The 17,459-nt window shown below is 37.3% G+C and overlaps 1 protein-coding gene across 1 annotated transcript in view; it reads right to left on the bottom strand.

Moving 5' to 3' along the window:
• LOC109306982 (vitellogenin-1-like) overlaps positions 1-6,854 on the bottom strand; it is a 53,741-nt gene extending 46,887 nt beyond the window's left edge. Inside the window, exons 1-6 of the mRNA XM_019530607.1 lie at positions 6,815-6,854; positions 6,451-6,471; positions 6,076-6,227; positions 3,303-3,554; positions 1,014-1,175; positions 400-551 (exon numbers count right to left, since the gene is read on the bottom strand). Of these exons, the coding sequence (XP_019386152.1) occupies positions 400-551; positions 1,014-1,175; positions 3,303-3,554; positions 6,076-6,227; positions 6,451-6,471; positions 6,815-6,854 (779 nt within the window). The remainder of the gene's footprint in view (positions 1-399; positions 552-1,013; positions 1,176-3,302; positions 3,555-6,075; positions 6,228-6,450; positions 6,472-6,814) is intronic.
• Positions 6,855-17,459: the final 10,605 nt, after the last annotated feature.

Here is a 17,459-nt window from a genome sequence, read left to right as displayed (position 1 = left end):
GTCCCTTTTAGCATTACTGCTTTCCAGAGATCTTCCTTTCAGTGAGTGTGTCACAGAATAGTTTACTGAAAAGATATTAGTTTTCAATTTTTTCATATGAAAATATATTTGTTTTGGCCCTTAAGACATAAATCAAATACCCCTGGGAATTAAACTAATCAAACACCGCCAACTTTAGCTAAGAAAATCTGGATAGGAATGCACATGTATGTTTCAAATTTACGGCTATCATTGAAGATTGTGTTTTATGACCTGTTTGAGGCTTTATATAATGAAATATTGGCAAATGGTGTATAGTCAGCACAGTGGATTAGTTTAATTTAGGGAATTTGACCAGATTATTTAGAGGTGGAATTAGTGAATTGAAGCAATGCAAAATTTTGGATCAGTTTACAGTACCTTGCTTCTACAACAGCATCTCCTCCAGTTATCTCATTGAATGGTGTGAACTGATGGAGTTCCTGAACATCAGCTTCTACAATTATAGCTTCATCTTGGGTAGATTTGATTTTGTAACTATAAGTAGCAGTAGCCCGGGAATGTCTGTTACTCTTCAAAATGGAAGAGTGACAAAAGAAGCACAAAGTAATTTAAGTTCTGTGATGAAATACTACTTCGTATATCATGCACTGTGACTCATTTGTTCAGCATGACAATTTTACAAGATAGAGCTCAACTGTACAACCCTGTCCCATTGCTCACACCAATAAGAAATTCTACTGCAATTGTTTTTTCCCTAAATAGAGGAGGTGGTCTCCTTCTACAAGACCAAAATTTCTCTCTGAGCAGCTAGTATAAGGTGCATGCACCCTTACCTTAAAAAATTACGAAGGGGACTTGGCTGATACAGAGGCCTTGTGTTAAATATATATATATGAATTACACATAGAGAACAAATATAGTTATAACCACCCTGGATCTCCTGTACTCATTGGGGTTTAAGTCAGGAACCACCAATGCAAAATCAATGTCTGTGTAGTCCCACTACTTGTTTACACATAAATCTATCTTACTTCTTTGCAGGTCTTGCATGGATACGTGTATGCAGAACCAGTAGTCATTTGAGCTTTTTCATTGCAGCTGTTTAGGTCCTTGGATTTGGTCACATAGACTTGCTTTGCCCGCTTATTTTCTTGAATCACATAGGTAGTGTTACAGACTCCTGAAATTCCAGCCTGCCAAAAAATGAGAATTGAACAGCTTTCAGAGAATGCTTATCTTTCAGCAGGATTGCTGAACACCTAGCGTGGGCTTGTGTATACTAGTTTTATCGGCTGCATCAGCTGCATATACCCAGATTCCTTTCAGAAGTATTTACTATTTTTTTATTACAGTATAATCAGGCGGTAAAGAGCTGATCATCTTTATTTCATGCTTCCCCCACCATTTATATTTTTCAAAGGCCTGAATTTAGGTCCCATTGAAAGCTCTGACTGAATGCCCATGGACTTCAGTGAAACAATATTTTGGCCCAGTGGGAGGTCTGTAGAAATTTCCAGTCAGAACCTATTGACTATGAGACATTATCCAGGATTATGAATAATTTGAAATAATTTGATCAGTAAGAGTTAAACTTTAAAAGCAAGGAGTTTCAGAACTGTGGTAGATATTTGGCTCTTAAAATTCCCATCATACCTAACCTATAGCTCACACATTCTTCCATTAGAGACTGCAATAGCAAATGATCTTGACATACAATACGAGAAGCAATAATTAAAAATCACTTAAGACCTGAGGAGTTTCAACTGTGGATTTTCTTGCATTACAGCTTTAATTGAAGTCTTTTAATAATATTTAAAGCTTCTATACTTATAAGGGATATTAGTTCTCTTTAGTCTGTGATTAGAACATCTAATTGTGATAAAGGATGGTACATAAATGCATTTGGAAGAAGAGTTATTTTCCTGTCTTTTTCTCTTCAGTGAGGGATATAGGGGATATTGGATAGTTGCTCCATTTGGACTTGTACATAGCCAGGGGTCCTGGAAAACTTATACTTTGGTTTCTACCCCATGCTACCATGTCCTCACTGCTATTCTTACAGGTGCTAGTTAGATTAAAGCAAGATGAGGTAGGCACAACCATTGTATAATTAAAACTTTATTTCACTGTGTAAACCCTCACCCAGCAGTTGTCACTTAGAAAGAACTCCCATTAAGTCACGTCTGGCACGTTGTGCAATGCCTGCTTCTGCAGTGCTCATACAGCCCAAACTCTTATTGACTTCACTGCGGTCTGCAGAGTGTAAACACTCAAGGTCATGCTTCGTTTTCCCACAGGTCTGTGTTTTGAAACTAATCCTGGCAGTCGTTTGTAAAATACTTTGAGACTGTCAGGTAAAGATGCCAAAGGTCAAAGAAAATTAAAAGAGTTAAATTTACATGTACAGCTCAACAATAGAGCTCTGAAGGAGAAGCAACTGAATTAAAAACAAGATGAGGAGAAGAAACTAGGTACTGCATATACTTCAGCCACAGTGTCTTAAGAGGGTGTCTCACATGGGACAACTACTGGGAAAGTACTAGATTCTGAAGCTCCTTTCCAGACTTAATCCTAATCATATTAAATATTCAATTGTCTAAATTAAAGTGCTTTTGGTTTGGAGTTGCAATAAAAATAATGTGAAATCACAATGATGTCAAGCTTTTTACTGATCTCTTCACCAAGACCAGACTAATTAATGTAAATATATTTTTTGCAAAATTATATACATTTCAATTTGTGTGGTGGATTGTAATGTCAGGTGATTTAACATGACTAAAGTATCAAACCCTGGACAATAGTGGAAATTCCAACAGAATGTCAACTGCAGCTGTCAATGCCATTATAATATCACAACATAATATTGTACTCCCCCTAAAAGGGGTTAAAAGGGATTAATGCATATATGATGTTTTAGAAAAGTCAAATTGCTGTTATTTCTAGCTGTAGTCTTACTAATACGCTGAGAATTTAATCTTATTTTAATGTATTAGTCAGATTTTATGTGGGCTCAGCTTTCAGAGTCATTTCCTTTTGCTGGAGCCAAAAACCTGGTTTCTGTAGGTTACAATATCACAAATGCATTACTGAAATCAGCTGATCAAGTAGATTAAAAATCTATCCATTTCATGGAACCATTTAGATACTGCACCATTACTGAAGGTGCAGAAAGAATAGCTAAACAACTTACCTCCAAGTCTAGACGTCGCTTATTATTAAATATTCTATCAATACCGAATTCAAATAAATGCACTGAAAGAGCCGGAAGTGCATGCTTAATTAAATTACACTCCAAACAAAGCAAAAAGCAAAGTGCTCACCTCCTGTAAGTTATATGTGATCTGTGTCTTCTTCATGGTGAGTTCCAGCACATTTAGAATACCTCTGTAAATATTAAGACCATCCTCTGAGATGGCATCTGGAGCCAGAAGATTCCCAACATGGCCATTGCTGTATTCAAATTTGATGGGGAAGCTCACTTGTCCAGAAAGAGCCTGGGTCAGTTTAGATGACCGAGTGAATGTATCTCTGGGCCAGATACCATTGTACTCTGCTGCTTCCAATGAATGAATCTATGAAATAAGGGAGAAAGGTGGGACTATGTTCACTTAAATAATGTTTCATTAACTTTTTTTGAATGCATGTAACTAAACTATGTAAATAAGTATGCCTGTCTCTTTATTGGGCACCACTTTTTAATGAAGGTTTAACTTTATCATTAACATTGTTAGTACTTATAGGCATGTATGTATATAAGAGAGACAGAGAGAAAGATTGAGAGAAAGAAGCATTTGAGAGAATGGAGCAATACTTTACAGAAGCCATGATAGGGATGTGCAGAAGTAAAAAGTAGCTAAACAGGATGTTTCCACATAGACTAGACTGTTTTTTTATCCAAGGTGGCTTGCACCTAGAAATACGCCAAAGAACAGCTGCACAAAGCAGGAATATTCCCTCAAAACTGCAGATCTCAGGGGCAGTATTAACTCTTGGCATGCACTCTGTGACCTCTGCCATTGGGGTCACACAACATAGCTGAAGTTTGAAGCTAATAACAACATGGTTGCTAGGTGAACCATAAAAACATAATTAGTATGGGGATGTAAGAAACTCTGTTCCCTACTTCACATTCTAGTCTCACCCAGGGGCTGTCCAAACTCCTGGTGGTACCAGGAGAGAAAGCTCAGCATCAGTACTGCTATAAGCTTAGGGATCTTGACCAGCTCTTTTCCTTGTTGTGTGTGGTTGGGTAGCCATTGGACTTCATTTTTTTAAAGACCCTTTTCCTTGTTTTTTTTAATGGAAGTCATTGACAACCCTGGTGACTGTAGTCTCCAGAGTGGGCTGTGTCAGTAGAAGCTTTCAACACTGTCATTCAAGTGTGCTTCTACCAAATCTATGTGGTTATTTTAGGGCAGTGTTAGCTCAGTCTCCAGGATCCATTCAATGCATTGTCTGTGATGACAGTGCCAAAAGAAATGGTATTTGTATTGTTTAGTGATGATGAAAACACTGAATTCACTAATTTTGACTTAAACCAGATCTGAAGCAGCGGCTTTAAGGTTAAAGATTAATTCCTTCATTTATTCCTTCTCCCCAAACCATATCATGTAATTGTCATGGGAGAAAAAGTAAACTTTTCCTACAATCAAAATGAACGCCTCACTACATATGTAAAGAGACATTTTTAATTTTCTTTTTTTTTTTTTGGTCACTAACTGCAATATTCTAAACCTCTACTTTTTCCTTATCTTTTTCAAGAATATTTCAGTTTTGATTAAACTTTCTTTGGAAAAAAGTTTCTTAGGTCCAGGATAAATTTTCTGGATAAAACTGTGGCAAGAGAGATTGACCAGTCCTATGACAGTAATAATCGCCCTCTTTGTGGAAGAATGGAAAAGCAGAGACTTGATCTTGGTTCTCTTACAGGCTACATGAGTGAGATGCTATTGCTAACTCTTGAGTGGAACTTTCTTTTCTTCTATGGGAACATCTGCACAAGATGCTATGGCTTTGTAGCAATGCACTACAGCACCATAGGGTCCATTGGTAAAAACTGTGATGGTGCCGTTACGTCACCATAGCAACGCGCTGCCTTGATGTAGTGGCTAAAAATAACTGTGTGCAGCCAGCACAGCACAGAATAAATGACAGCGCAGTACCAAAGGCACCATATGCCCAGGTGTAGATGCGCCCTATTTCTGTTTTGCAAAGAAACCTGGACAGAGCTTGCCTTCATCACAATATAGGGTGGATTTTTTTTCCTGAAATTTCAGGAAGCTTGTTGCGTGGAAAAAAATGCTGAACTAAATTTTCATTTTCTCTTATAATACGTAATAGTACTTGGCTACTTCTGGTTGTAGAGCTATTGTACTTTTTAGAAACTTATTAGGACACAGCGATTAATCTTCTCTATCCATAATTTTCAATTTGCTAAGTGAAAGCTTTTAAAGAGATCAGTTTTCTTCCACACACATAAAATTAAGTGGAGTCTGCAGTGATAGAGAGGTATATTCCAATACATTCATTAGAAGTGCATACAGGCTTACATTGAAGGCAAAAATGGTTTCCATATAATCAGAAATCTTAGTAATTACTCAGAAATTTTAATGTCAGCATGTAGCAAAGGAATGCAATCTCAGTGCAGCATAAAATGTCATTTGTGTCCCTGCAGCTAAAGAAATAGCTAGGAGAAATTAATTATGCCAAATATTGAATGACATCTGGCTATTGTAGTATGTGTACTGCATTTTGTTTTCTGGTTATAAAATCGGTTGATTAAATAATCTTAGGTTATACAGTTTGGGAACAATCGAATTGATCCAATTCTAAATTATTGTGCATTTGAAATTACATTCTATTGTCTCCCTGGCCACAAAGCAGAAGAAATCCTTCAACCCCAAGGTTGGCTTGAGCTGAGAATTACCTGGCAAAGTGCAAATAGAATTTAGGGCACTGCATAAAAAATAATAGTGTTAGTTACATTCTGCCTGAGTAAGCAAAACATATGATGAAACTTAATTATTTCCCCAAAGCTTGAAAAAGTAATGTAGGAAGGTAATTTTAGTTTCCAAATTGGATACATTTTCTTACCCTAATAAGAGAAAGTTTTGGCCCAATGCCACTAATTTCCACTTTACTTTTTATTCTTATTCCAGATCTCGCAAGTCCTTTCTCTTGGAGTCCACTGAGAAGTACACTTTCATAATCATATCTATAAACTTTTCGTTCACTGAAAACAGGTTCTGTAAAGCAACAATGCCCAACAAATATTAGAGAGAGCCTATGAACACGTTCAAGTACACCTATTACATTTTATGAACAATTCCAAATAACAAAGATCAATTTGGTATTACTTCTGAAGAAAATTAGCAGTTGTAAAATAAAATTACACATCCATATACATTTCAGATTCTGTTTTGAGTTGCAGTCATTACATCTACATTAGCTGATAGGAAAATTACTTACGATAATTAAGAGACTGACTCCCTGAAAGAGAAAAAGCAAGAGTGAAATTAAAACATCAAGAACAAGAAAAGAAAAATAAACTGTACTTCACAGTCCCAAGTTATACCTTAACTGTAAAATACACATTGCATAGTACTTTCCAGTTAATTCTAATTTAAATTTTAAACTTAGTTTTATATTTTAACTTAAGAAGGTATCTAAGATTTCCATACCTTCTCCTAGACAATGGGGAATTTGCTATCGTTATCTCTTTCCTTTTATCTAACTTGAGATGGTTATACTTACAGAGGACAACAATTAGACTCTGAAGCCATATTAATGAAAGAAACTACTGTAAACTTATCCAGATAGGTAAAATACTTACCGACAAGGCCTAAAGTCAGAGCTATTATTAAGCCCCTCATTGTGAGGCTAAGGTAAAAGTAAATGTGTTGGGTCCTCTTTTATAGAGGCATACAGTACCATGTGATTTTTTTGGCACGTCAGTTTGGTGGCTAAGCATGTCTTAGAATCATTATTGATCAACCAAAAACAAACATTTCTTGGGATGGGAATGCTGAGAACACTGGACTATTGGATAATTATGACCAAATCTATATTGTCTATGATTTAATAAAACCAATTTATGAAATTTCTTGTTTTTACTTTTCTTTCTTTCCCCAGTTCTCCATACAATAATTCATCAACTAATGACACATATTTGAGTTATTTTAAAAAACACGGGCCAGCTTTATAGCCAATTCACCTCAGCATTATTCCTTTGACATCAGCAAATTCTGGTGATTAACACCAGGTGACAATCTCAGCCACAAGCTTTTTGATTCGAACGTTGGTTCTTAGTGGAAGGTCTGTGTTTTAGAGAGGAATGTGTGCATGATTTAATTTCCCAGTCACTGAGAGGTCTGTAAGTTGGTTTACACGTCAGTCCAGCAAACTGAACCACACTAATCCCAACAGTTCTTGCCTGGGTCCCTTAGCACGATCCTCTTTTGCATGAATAGGGCCTTAGCCCAGGAATCCAGACGAGAAACCTTAGTAATATCTTGGATACTGTTGCTAAGTCACAATGATGTGAGTCCAAAGCAACTCCTCTGTATATTCTGTGTAATTCCTAAGAGGAGACTTCGAGAAAAGGAACTGGGTAAATTTTCAGAAGCACCTAAGTGAGTTAGGCCATATACCATTGATTTCCAAAGGGATTTTGGCCACTAAATCATTAAGACCATTTTGAAAATTTTACCCACCACCTCCCAATTCATCTTCTAGAACCTTGTGATGCCTAGCCCATTGTAACAATGACTATATACTGTTTTTCCTTTAGAAAAAGGTCACAATATAAACCACATTTCTCCAAAAATAAAGTTCAGCTATGTACATTTTGAAATAGTTTACATCAGTTTAGAATACAACTTTGTCTCTGGGCAAATGATATATATAAATTACATAGCAAATAAAAGATTTCATTTATACATTTTGGCTGCAAGGTTGTTGAGGGAAGAATGCAAAAGGCATCTAATATTCATTTAAGGATGCAAAAAGTAAAAACTGCTTGCTAGTAAAGTGCTCATGCAGACAGGTAAATGGCATCCATAGGAGAAAGGCCTCTAATTCACTAGAAATAAGAAGAATAAAACCAGAGCTACAGGTCTCAGGCCCTCAGTTCTGATCCTGAGAAATGATTTACTGTGGTCCCCATCAAAAAGCCTTCTTTATACCTTATTACTCCATTTACCTGGAGTAGTGCCGCCCGACTGCAGGAATAATGAAGCTTATTGCTGTGCCAGTGCACCTGAGATGAAGTTTTTTTTCTGTGGAGTACATGGAGCAGTCAACTATGCAGAATAACCTGATGCAAATGTGTAGTACACAATCATCTGTGTATTGTTCTGCCTAGCAGCAGCTATGTCATTTACTTGGTAGATGGCATTGAGGTCCAGAGATGGAGCAGCAACTACTGCCTCACTACTGCAGTTGAATAGATGATCAATGAAGGAAAACAGTGGCAAAAACATATGATGAGGGCACTACTGTTTGTATATCTTTATTACTGCTTACCCTGGAAGTTCTAAGCAATGTTTAGATCACACTTGCCCTCCATAAAACAAAAGATACACACACACGTATATATACATATATATACACACATATATACATACGTACATACATACACATATATATATCATCTAGATGACAGAATAAGAAAATTCAGACACACACATACATATATCTATATTTCTATATCAACATCTAATATATCTACATAATCAGTATATAGATCTCAAGATGGATATCTATCTATCTATCTAATCTCTCTCTCTGTGTCTGGATATTCTGATTTTATATAATTTAGATAGTCTGTGTGTGTGTGTGTGTGTGTGTGTGTGTGTGTGTGTGTGTGTGTGTGTGTGTGTGTGTGTGTGTGTGTGTGTGTGTGTGTGTGTGCGTGTATCTGGATATGCTTATTGTATGCAATCGTAATGTTCTAGTGGACAAAAACAAAATATCTTCATCTATTCAAACTATAAATATTTTTTAAAATATGGAGGATAAATTAATGAATTGTCATGATAGAGTCATACTTTGGCAATTGGTTCCATGCCATTTCAAACGGTAGAACAACATCTGACCCGAAACATCGAGTGCATGTTATGTTTTCCTGGATGTTGTCTTTTCAAAATGATATGTAGGTCTTCATGCTTCTTTGTTTGTAGGATCTTAGGCAATTGTCATTTTTGGAAGAAGTATTTAAGAAAATACAAGGTCATTTCTTATAAAGGAAAAAATTTCCCTGGAGTCATATTATTTGCATTCTATGAAAAAGCAGATATAGAGACAGGCAACAGAATACATCTGGAGTCATAACATATGGAAATCTATTGCTTCTGTTATCATGCTTCTACTATTCTTCCAATCAGCTTGGCTGTACAACAGTACAGAATGTTGAAACAATGTAAGTGAGGTAATTAACTGAACAGAGACTCAACCCAAAACTGGAATAATGGAGAATGGCCACGTACATTTTAATATAGTGCTAAAATTATTTTTATATTAAAAAGGCTTTATTACAAAGATGAAAACATAAATAGCTTCATTTTAATCTGATAATGAAAAATTTGCATTACTCTTAATGGCAGGTGAAACCTGAAAGGGTCAAAGTTTGTGGTAAGTTTGTATAAGAACCCAAATATTAGATACTTAACTGAGACAACAACCGTAGGGATGTTGAGTTCATCAACGGTTCATTTCTTCCCTTCCCCTCACTTGCCTTCCCCTTCACGATTCTCTTCCACCCCCGTGTGAGTTGTTTTTCCTGGGGTTGAGGAGAGATTCAAAAAAATTCACTACACCCTTTGGTATTGTCAAAGGGCAGCCTGGCACACCACACATAAATACACATACATTCAACAGGTAAACGAAAGACATAATTAAAGTTTGCTAACGACTTTGAGTGTTAGCCTAAACTAGTATTTCTCCAAAGCAGTCATGTTAGAATGACATCCAACTCTGACTTTAAAAACAAATAACCTACCAATTTAGGAAATCAGATGAAAAAGAGTATGTCCAAGAGCCATGCTTTCTAAAAGCATACATATCTTAAATACTTTCAGGAACTCAGATGGTGTGGAGATGAACACCATCATAATATCCCACAATATATACAGTTAAAGACATCCACACAAACAAACCTGTTGGTGCTTGCTTTCATGATAGATGGAAATGTTCCTCTTGTCACAGCCTCTTTGCCAGCTGTATAAGGATTGCTAAAATATAAGCAGAGAGAAAAAGAGAATTTTAAAATAGCAGAGGAAATCTCATGGGAGCACTCTTAAGAAAAGAAGTTCATAATGCTCCTAGTACTCTAGTGCCATTCCCACAGCAACACATGTAACATGGACTGTTGCGGAGACAGTTACAGAAAGCATGAGTGAGGCATGTACTTAGAAAGCTGCATGGCAATATAATGAGCTAAGATGCTCTGAATTTACAGGGTACTTGCACCATAAATGAAACATGAATAAAGCATAATTAACTTGATTAGAACGATTTCTGCCACATGGTCATTGTCTTTACATAATACATTCTGCTTGGGTAACAGAGTCTCATTATCTATTATTGGACTGCTGCTGATAGCCCCACACCCTCCTTGCTCTGTTTTTATGTTGTTGAATTATGGTGCGTTTTCATCCTGCTAAAACACTTTCTAGTGACAAAGTGGGGATTAGCAAAACAGCTCCCAAGCAACCGCAGTAGGTTGAAATGGATAGAATCAGATGGCTAAGCTAAGTGATTTTAACTTTCAGTTTTGCCCAATTTGTAAATATACGGCAATATTTAAAACTACATAAGTAAATAATATATATTGCATATCTAACATTTGCCTGATGAGAAATTGTAAAAGTATTGTGTAGCCACAATTTTTGTGTGGCCACCCAGATAACATTTGCATTCTTTCTGCTGCCTCTGGTCAACCAACATACACTCTGGGCTGAGACAAGCTGCCAGATGCTGATTCTAGTGCATTTGCAGAAGGATTTTGCTATATTTGCTTGCTTTAAAAGATGCTTCTGCTGTTCTGAATGCCATTCTATGCACTAGAGGGGCCGGCTTCTTCATTGCGACCCCACTTTTATTCTGTTGTGATACCAATGAAGTTAAAGCAGCAAGGATTGGACCACAAGTCTACGCAGTTCAACTGGTGGCAATGTTATTTATTATTTCCTTTTTCTTTTGGAATATGGACAATGAAAAGGGGCGCTCATGCAGTGCTTTCGGTACAGCTGAGTGATAGAATTTTGTTGATTTTTTCCATCAGAATATTCTATTCTGAAGCCAAAATGCTTAATGGAGATGTAGCAATTTTGACAAAGATTCTGAGACCTCTGGTCATTTCCACAGACCAAGGGAAGTGGGGGGAAGAGAGAGAGAGAGAGAGAGAAAGAGAGAGAGAGAGAGAACAAAATTGAAAACCTAATCTTTTCCACTTGAAAATAGATGTTTTGACACATTTCAGTTTTGCTATTTTTTAGTGATGTCAAATCTCACCATCACTATGCCTGCTGTTGAACTTCATTATTCATTACCATGACCTTCATCAACAGCATGACTACAGTGGCTACAGTTCTCTTACAATGTGGCTACAGTTCTTCCTTCCTTTCTTCCTTCAGATAGTCTTTGGATATTGGTAAGTGCCAGGCAGCTTATTTGAATAACATCATAGCTATTGATGTTATGTAATTCATTTACACTAGAAGATACCTTCTACAAGTTCACCTTCACTCTACTTTAGACTACATGGTCAGGTAATCTCTGTGGCATTGATAATGAGACATGGGTAACATTGCAATTTAGCTATACCAGGCAAATATAATTTTGCCTAATTCATTTTGGTAATAACATGGTCACTATGGAAGTAGAATATTAAATGCATGTAATCCAAATAATGTTCTTATATACACAGGGGCAATACTTATATTTGCATTACTGGCTTTGATTACTGTGGATTATACACACCTCAGGGAAAGAAATGTTGGTGTAATGTTTTATTCTTATATATTTTGCATGGGTATATTAAGTGTTAAGCTTTTCTCACCATCCCCTGCAGTAGGTAGGTGCAGAGATGGTTGGGGAGCTATTGTCTGCCATAGCAGTAAAGCAAAAAGGAGGACTCGGTGCATGTCGGAATGGCTGCTTTTATAAGCTGTCACAGGAGTCCCTGTGAGTCCCACACACTGACTACAGTTCATCAGCCACTGTAAAAGGGAGCACATGCTCCTCCATAATGCACCCATCTTTGTGAAGGTGTGGCTGTGACTCTGTTCTTACCCTTTGACAGCATAGGAACCAATTAATTGTGTGCCCCTGGCAAAACTGCGTAAGGAAGAAAGGAATTCCCTGTGCACCCTTTGTTCTTCAGTAAATCCCATGCGGGGCTCTAAGATTTTAAAGTCTTCTGAGAAAGGACTTAGACTTGCTCATTACTTGTTTATCCGGGGTAGATTTATGCTACTTTGCAAATAAATTGGGGTAGATTTATGCTACTTTGCAAATAAATTGTTTCTTTCTTTGTAGCACCATCCCAAATATACTAGGTGCTTTCTAAATGAAGCCACTGCACCTGTTCCACAGAACAATGTTTCTCAGAGAGGGCTTTTACATTTTTTTCTTGTTTTGTAGGCCCTGGGCTTGAATCTCTATTTCATCTCACTATAAAACTATTGTAACAGAATAGCAAATCAGGACTATCCAGTTGTTGTACAATACAAAACTTCCCTGTATTACTGAAAGCCAAAGGAGGTTATGATACTACATTACAAATTCAATATAATCTTGCTTAGGGGCAGAACGTATAAGAGTATGATGCCTTCGTTTCATAGTGCTGGGTCACTGTGACACCAGGTCAGAGGCCAGATAAGATAAGCAGTTTATAGCTCCGAAGAGAGCAGCACACATATTTCTGCCAATTCAAATAATAGACATTGACTTTACCCTCAAAAAATACAAAATCACCTACCAGCATTTGATCTACTGTTCTGATTTAAAAAACTCCAGGATGTAATCATATAAAAAGATGACAACAGCACAGATGAACACAATTTAATTTTAAAATTAATCTGATCACTACCATAGAAATGAATTAATTAATACTTACTGTACCATATGTTTAATTAATTTGGAAGAAACTTGTTGCATTGAAAAAAACTATTTCTGCTTTATTTTAAATTAATTATTATTCCTTCCTCTGTTTTAGACAGTTTCAGTCCAAAGTGTGAAATGCAGAAATGATATTCGTATTATTAACCAAGCAAGCTTAAACCCATAGTAATATGCTGTATAGTGCTAAAAGTCTTTAAATTATAATTGTCAGCTCATGGCTAGTTCATGATTCAAAGTTTTCCCTGCAACACTGAGCAATATCAAAAATTCTACCAGTCATAAATAATACGAGACAAATTTATTCTTGGTATTAACTCACTGATTTATCAGGAGGTGGGATCATCAGGAATATATCTAGTTCTGTTTTTCAGTATAAGAGATGGGCCTGAACAATCACCCAGGTGAATTTGTAGTGAGATTCAGATTTGCTTTATATAGCTCATGCCTATATTGTGTCCTGGTTATTTAAATTTTCTCCTCTCCTACCAAGGCTGTCTACTTCTTGCCCATTAGAATAGATGGCATAGACCAATGCTCTGCCAAAAAGGTCTTCCTTTTCTGTAGAGCAGATGAAATCTGACATTGACAGAATGGTACATTTTGCTCCATGCTGTATGATGTATGCAAACCAAGCTCACATCCTAATTTATGCCTATGCAAAGGTTAAGGCCAAATTCTGCCAATCCTGTTTTCAAAGCCTGATCTTTGGAGTTGCGGGGACTCTTCCCTGGGCGCATCCACACGTGCACTAACCTGCACATTTGTTACTGTGCAGTCATTTAGTACTTGCTTAAGCTACATTACTGCACAGTCCCAATGCCGCATGGCTATTCTTAGCAGCTACTGCGCAGCATCTCGTTGCTACTGTGCAGTAGCATCTGTGCCACAGTTTGTGCCCACTAACGCTATGTCACCATTGCAGTGAGCTACAAGGGATGTAGCATCTCATGTAAATGTGTCCACTGGCTATAACAGGAGCTAAATCAAGCACATGGTAAGTCTTATGTTTTACTCTTTGAGAAGTCTCTTTAACTTTAATGGGACTTTTCCAGGAATAAAACACTCCTCCAAAATCTGGAGGGCAAAATCTGGCCTTGACACATGAAATATTTCAGCACATTTTTAGAAGCCCCTTAAGGCTGATCCTTATTTCAGCAACTATCCAGTTTCTCAGTTTTTGGTACACAGATGCTGTAACATTTAAATTCATTTCCTTTTTTACCTCTCTGGGAAAAGTACTAGCAGGATTATTCTTTTCTTGGCTACATAGGCAAATACCTAGGAAAGCAAATTCTGAATTGTTCTGTGCCAGTTCCTGAACCAAGGTGCAAATAATACTGATTCCAGAAATCAAATTTTGATAATACTATCAACCTGTATGACTCTACATGGCAGGCAATGGACAGAGATAAACAGAAAGATGTCCTGCCATATGAGGTTTATACTGCTTTTACTCTTTACCTTTATTTCTGACAATTACTGTATTGTAGGCTTTCATGCCCTAGAATTTAAACTGGGGAAAATTGACATAACTCCTCTGAATTGGCAGGATTATGCCAGTTTACTTCAGTTGAATATCTAGCCCACTGTTTCTAATTTTCCACGCAGGAAGAAGCTGGTTAGTGTAACAAATGTAGTTTCATTATTTTTTTGTAATAGGATGCATACCAATTCACTTTGCCCAAATCATACATAGTAACCATGGAGTTCCAAATGGCAAAAGAAGTTAAATAGTAAAAACCTAAACATCCCTCAAATATACCTATTACATGTTTCAGGATTCAAAATGTCTTTCCCAGAATTTTTGGAGACAGTGGGTGTATCTATATGAGACACTTCAGACTGTAGAGTTGCCTAATTCACTCCATAGTAAAGTGTCATTGGTCTACACATGCAGAGGTGTTAGGCTGGAGTAAAGTAACTAATTCTGCTGTAGGTTAGTAGTGCCAGATACAAGTACTATCCTATAGTGGAATTATTTACTCTGCTGCAATGCATGTGTAGATGCTGATAGGACTGGTGGGGGCATGAGAGTGCTTCAGTGTGAGGGCTGCCTATTGGCTAGCTCCACACTGAAGGACCTTTGTGCCCCAACCAGCCACTCTACAGAACGTTGAGCTGGGTTGAAGCAGCCCTGGGCAGGCAGGCTGACCCCCTGGGCCTCTTATCAGCTTGGCCTGCAAGGCCCTGGCTCAACATGTCGAGGTCCCAGGTGCATGTGCAAACACGGCACCTGAGAGCAATAAACTCTGGAGCAAACTGTGCCGGAGTTTATTGTGTCACATTAATTTGCATGTGTAGATGTGCTCATTGACATTAAAGCAAAAATGGAAAGTAAGAAAGCAAAAATGGAAGCAAACAGGAAGTTGTCACCTATCTTATGTAGAACTAGGTCTTGATTTCTTTATTTTACATAGCATATGCATGGACAAATGCGATTTGTCCATGATCCAACCTGGTACAAACAAGCTGCTTGACACTAGCAAGTTATACAAACATCTTGATATAAATGCTGCTTCTTCAGCCTTTTTACCTTCCCCTTCATCTGATTGTTACTAGTGATGACAATTAGGACCAGGTTGTCCTAATGAAAGTTTGGTTACTGATTAGTAACTATAGTGAGAGAAAGATTGTAAATATAATTAGGTTTTCTTTTGAAGACATAAGCTGTTACTTCAGAGACTTCAATAGGTTGTTTAAAATTCAGCAATGCATGAGACTGATTTGTAGCTTGCAGGGATTGCAGTGCCTAACTCATTAGAATCAGGAGAAGTTCTGATTTCAGGTTGAATGCTGAAGTTGATACTGTATAATTCAGTATCTTGCTGGAAGGTGTTGAACTTGCATCCTTTCAATATCTCCCAATAGCCAGTCCACAAAGCAACATTGCTATAAGAAGCTGTGGAGGAGTCTGGTAAGTCTGATCTTTCAGGTGCAAAAGTTGTTACTGTCTGGTAACAACAATGAAAAATAAATTATGAGACATACTGCTGTGAAAAAAAAATTCTCTATGTGAAAACACATCAGCAACTCCATCTATAAATTTTGACTCACCCAATGCCATGGAAAATATATAGAAAGATAAAAGGGAATGATGGTTGTGAATGCACCAATACTTAGGCAATGTCTGAAAAGAGGGTAACAAATGTTCTATGTTAATGAAGCATGGAAAAGAAACTGATCTCAGAGTACAGTCTGAAAAGCCAGATCAGTCACCTGGGAAACAAGAAAAAAGGAAAAACAAGCAAATAGGTTATGAGCTCAAGGCTTGCAAAGCATTTGCTGAATAAAGTAACCCCCATGCCTGTAAGTTAGTGGTTAATCAACTTGAAAAATATAGAACTGTCTACACTACAGTTGAAACCACAGGAATGGATTCAACCTTAGAAGCCCAGATGATAATTAATGAAGCTGTGTGTTTAAAGTATTGAAACAGAGAATATTCTGTGCCCATCTAGAAATATCACAACACAAAGAAAATGTTTGCTGTTATTCCTAGAACTATTCTGACATCTTGCACTGCTTCTGAAGGTACAGCAAGTGGGAGTAGGTCTGTCAGCCACAAACAACATAAAAGGAGAGATTTGTTGACAATCCTTTGAAGGGGTGGAAGTTTGCATCAACATACATCTAGGCCTATTTAGGAAGAGGAAGACAATGCCAAGGATCACCCATTGGAGACAAAAAGCGGATGTCCCCTTTCACAAGAAGATTATTTAGGATACGAAACATGGTTTTATAGAGATGACTGGAAGATGAGGGTAGAGAGTAGCCATGAGAATAGCTCTGAGGCTGTGAATAATTTGGCTGAGAAAATCCTGATTAAATCCTAAACGCTGACTTTGAAAAACTGTTGGTTAAAACTAATCCTGCTCTTAGGACAGGCATAGCAGAAATAGATGAGGAAAAAAAATCAATCCAAAATGAAGATAAAGTCCTGTTTATTAAAGTTGCTCCATCTCTGGAGCCTGCAGATAACCATGGGTGTTTTCTCCTATTCTTGGCTTTCTAGCTTGGGAAGAAAATTTGACTTTGGTACGTTCTGCTCTTTCCCTAGAAGCTTGTTGGTGGGGGGAGGAGGAAGCAAAGCATGGTCAGTTTGCTTCTTGTCTTACAGCATTGGCTTAGTGAAGAATTAGCTTTAAGATGGATCAATTTGGGCAGTGGGTAGTTTGGAGGGAAAAGAAAATCATCAAGGAAAGAAGTGAGCAATACTGATAACACTATTGTTGAGGCTAGGAGTATGTACAAGTGTTATATTTAGATTGACCTCACAAAGGTTAGGTTGATGGACATGTCTGGTTGTTTCAGGCATTCACAGGGCTTATATCACCCACAATAGCTCACCCAATCTC

Source organism: Crocodylus porosus, unplaced genomic scaffold (assembly GCF_001723895.1).
Source record: "Crocodylus porosus isolate Cpor-Errol unplaced genomic scaffold, CroPor_comp1, whole genome shotgun sequence".
Taxonomy (NCBI): Eukaryota; Metazoa; Chordata; order Crocodylia; family Crocodylidae; genus Crocodylus; species Crocodylus porosus.
The sequence above is the reverse complement of the archived record's forward strand: the minus strand, read 5'-3'. Positions and strand labels throughout refer to the sequence as shown.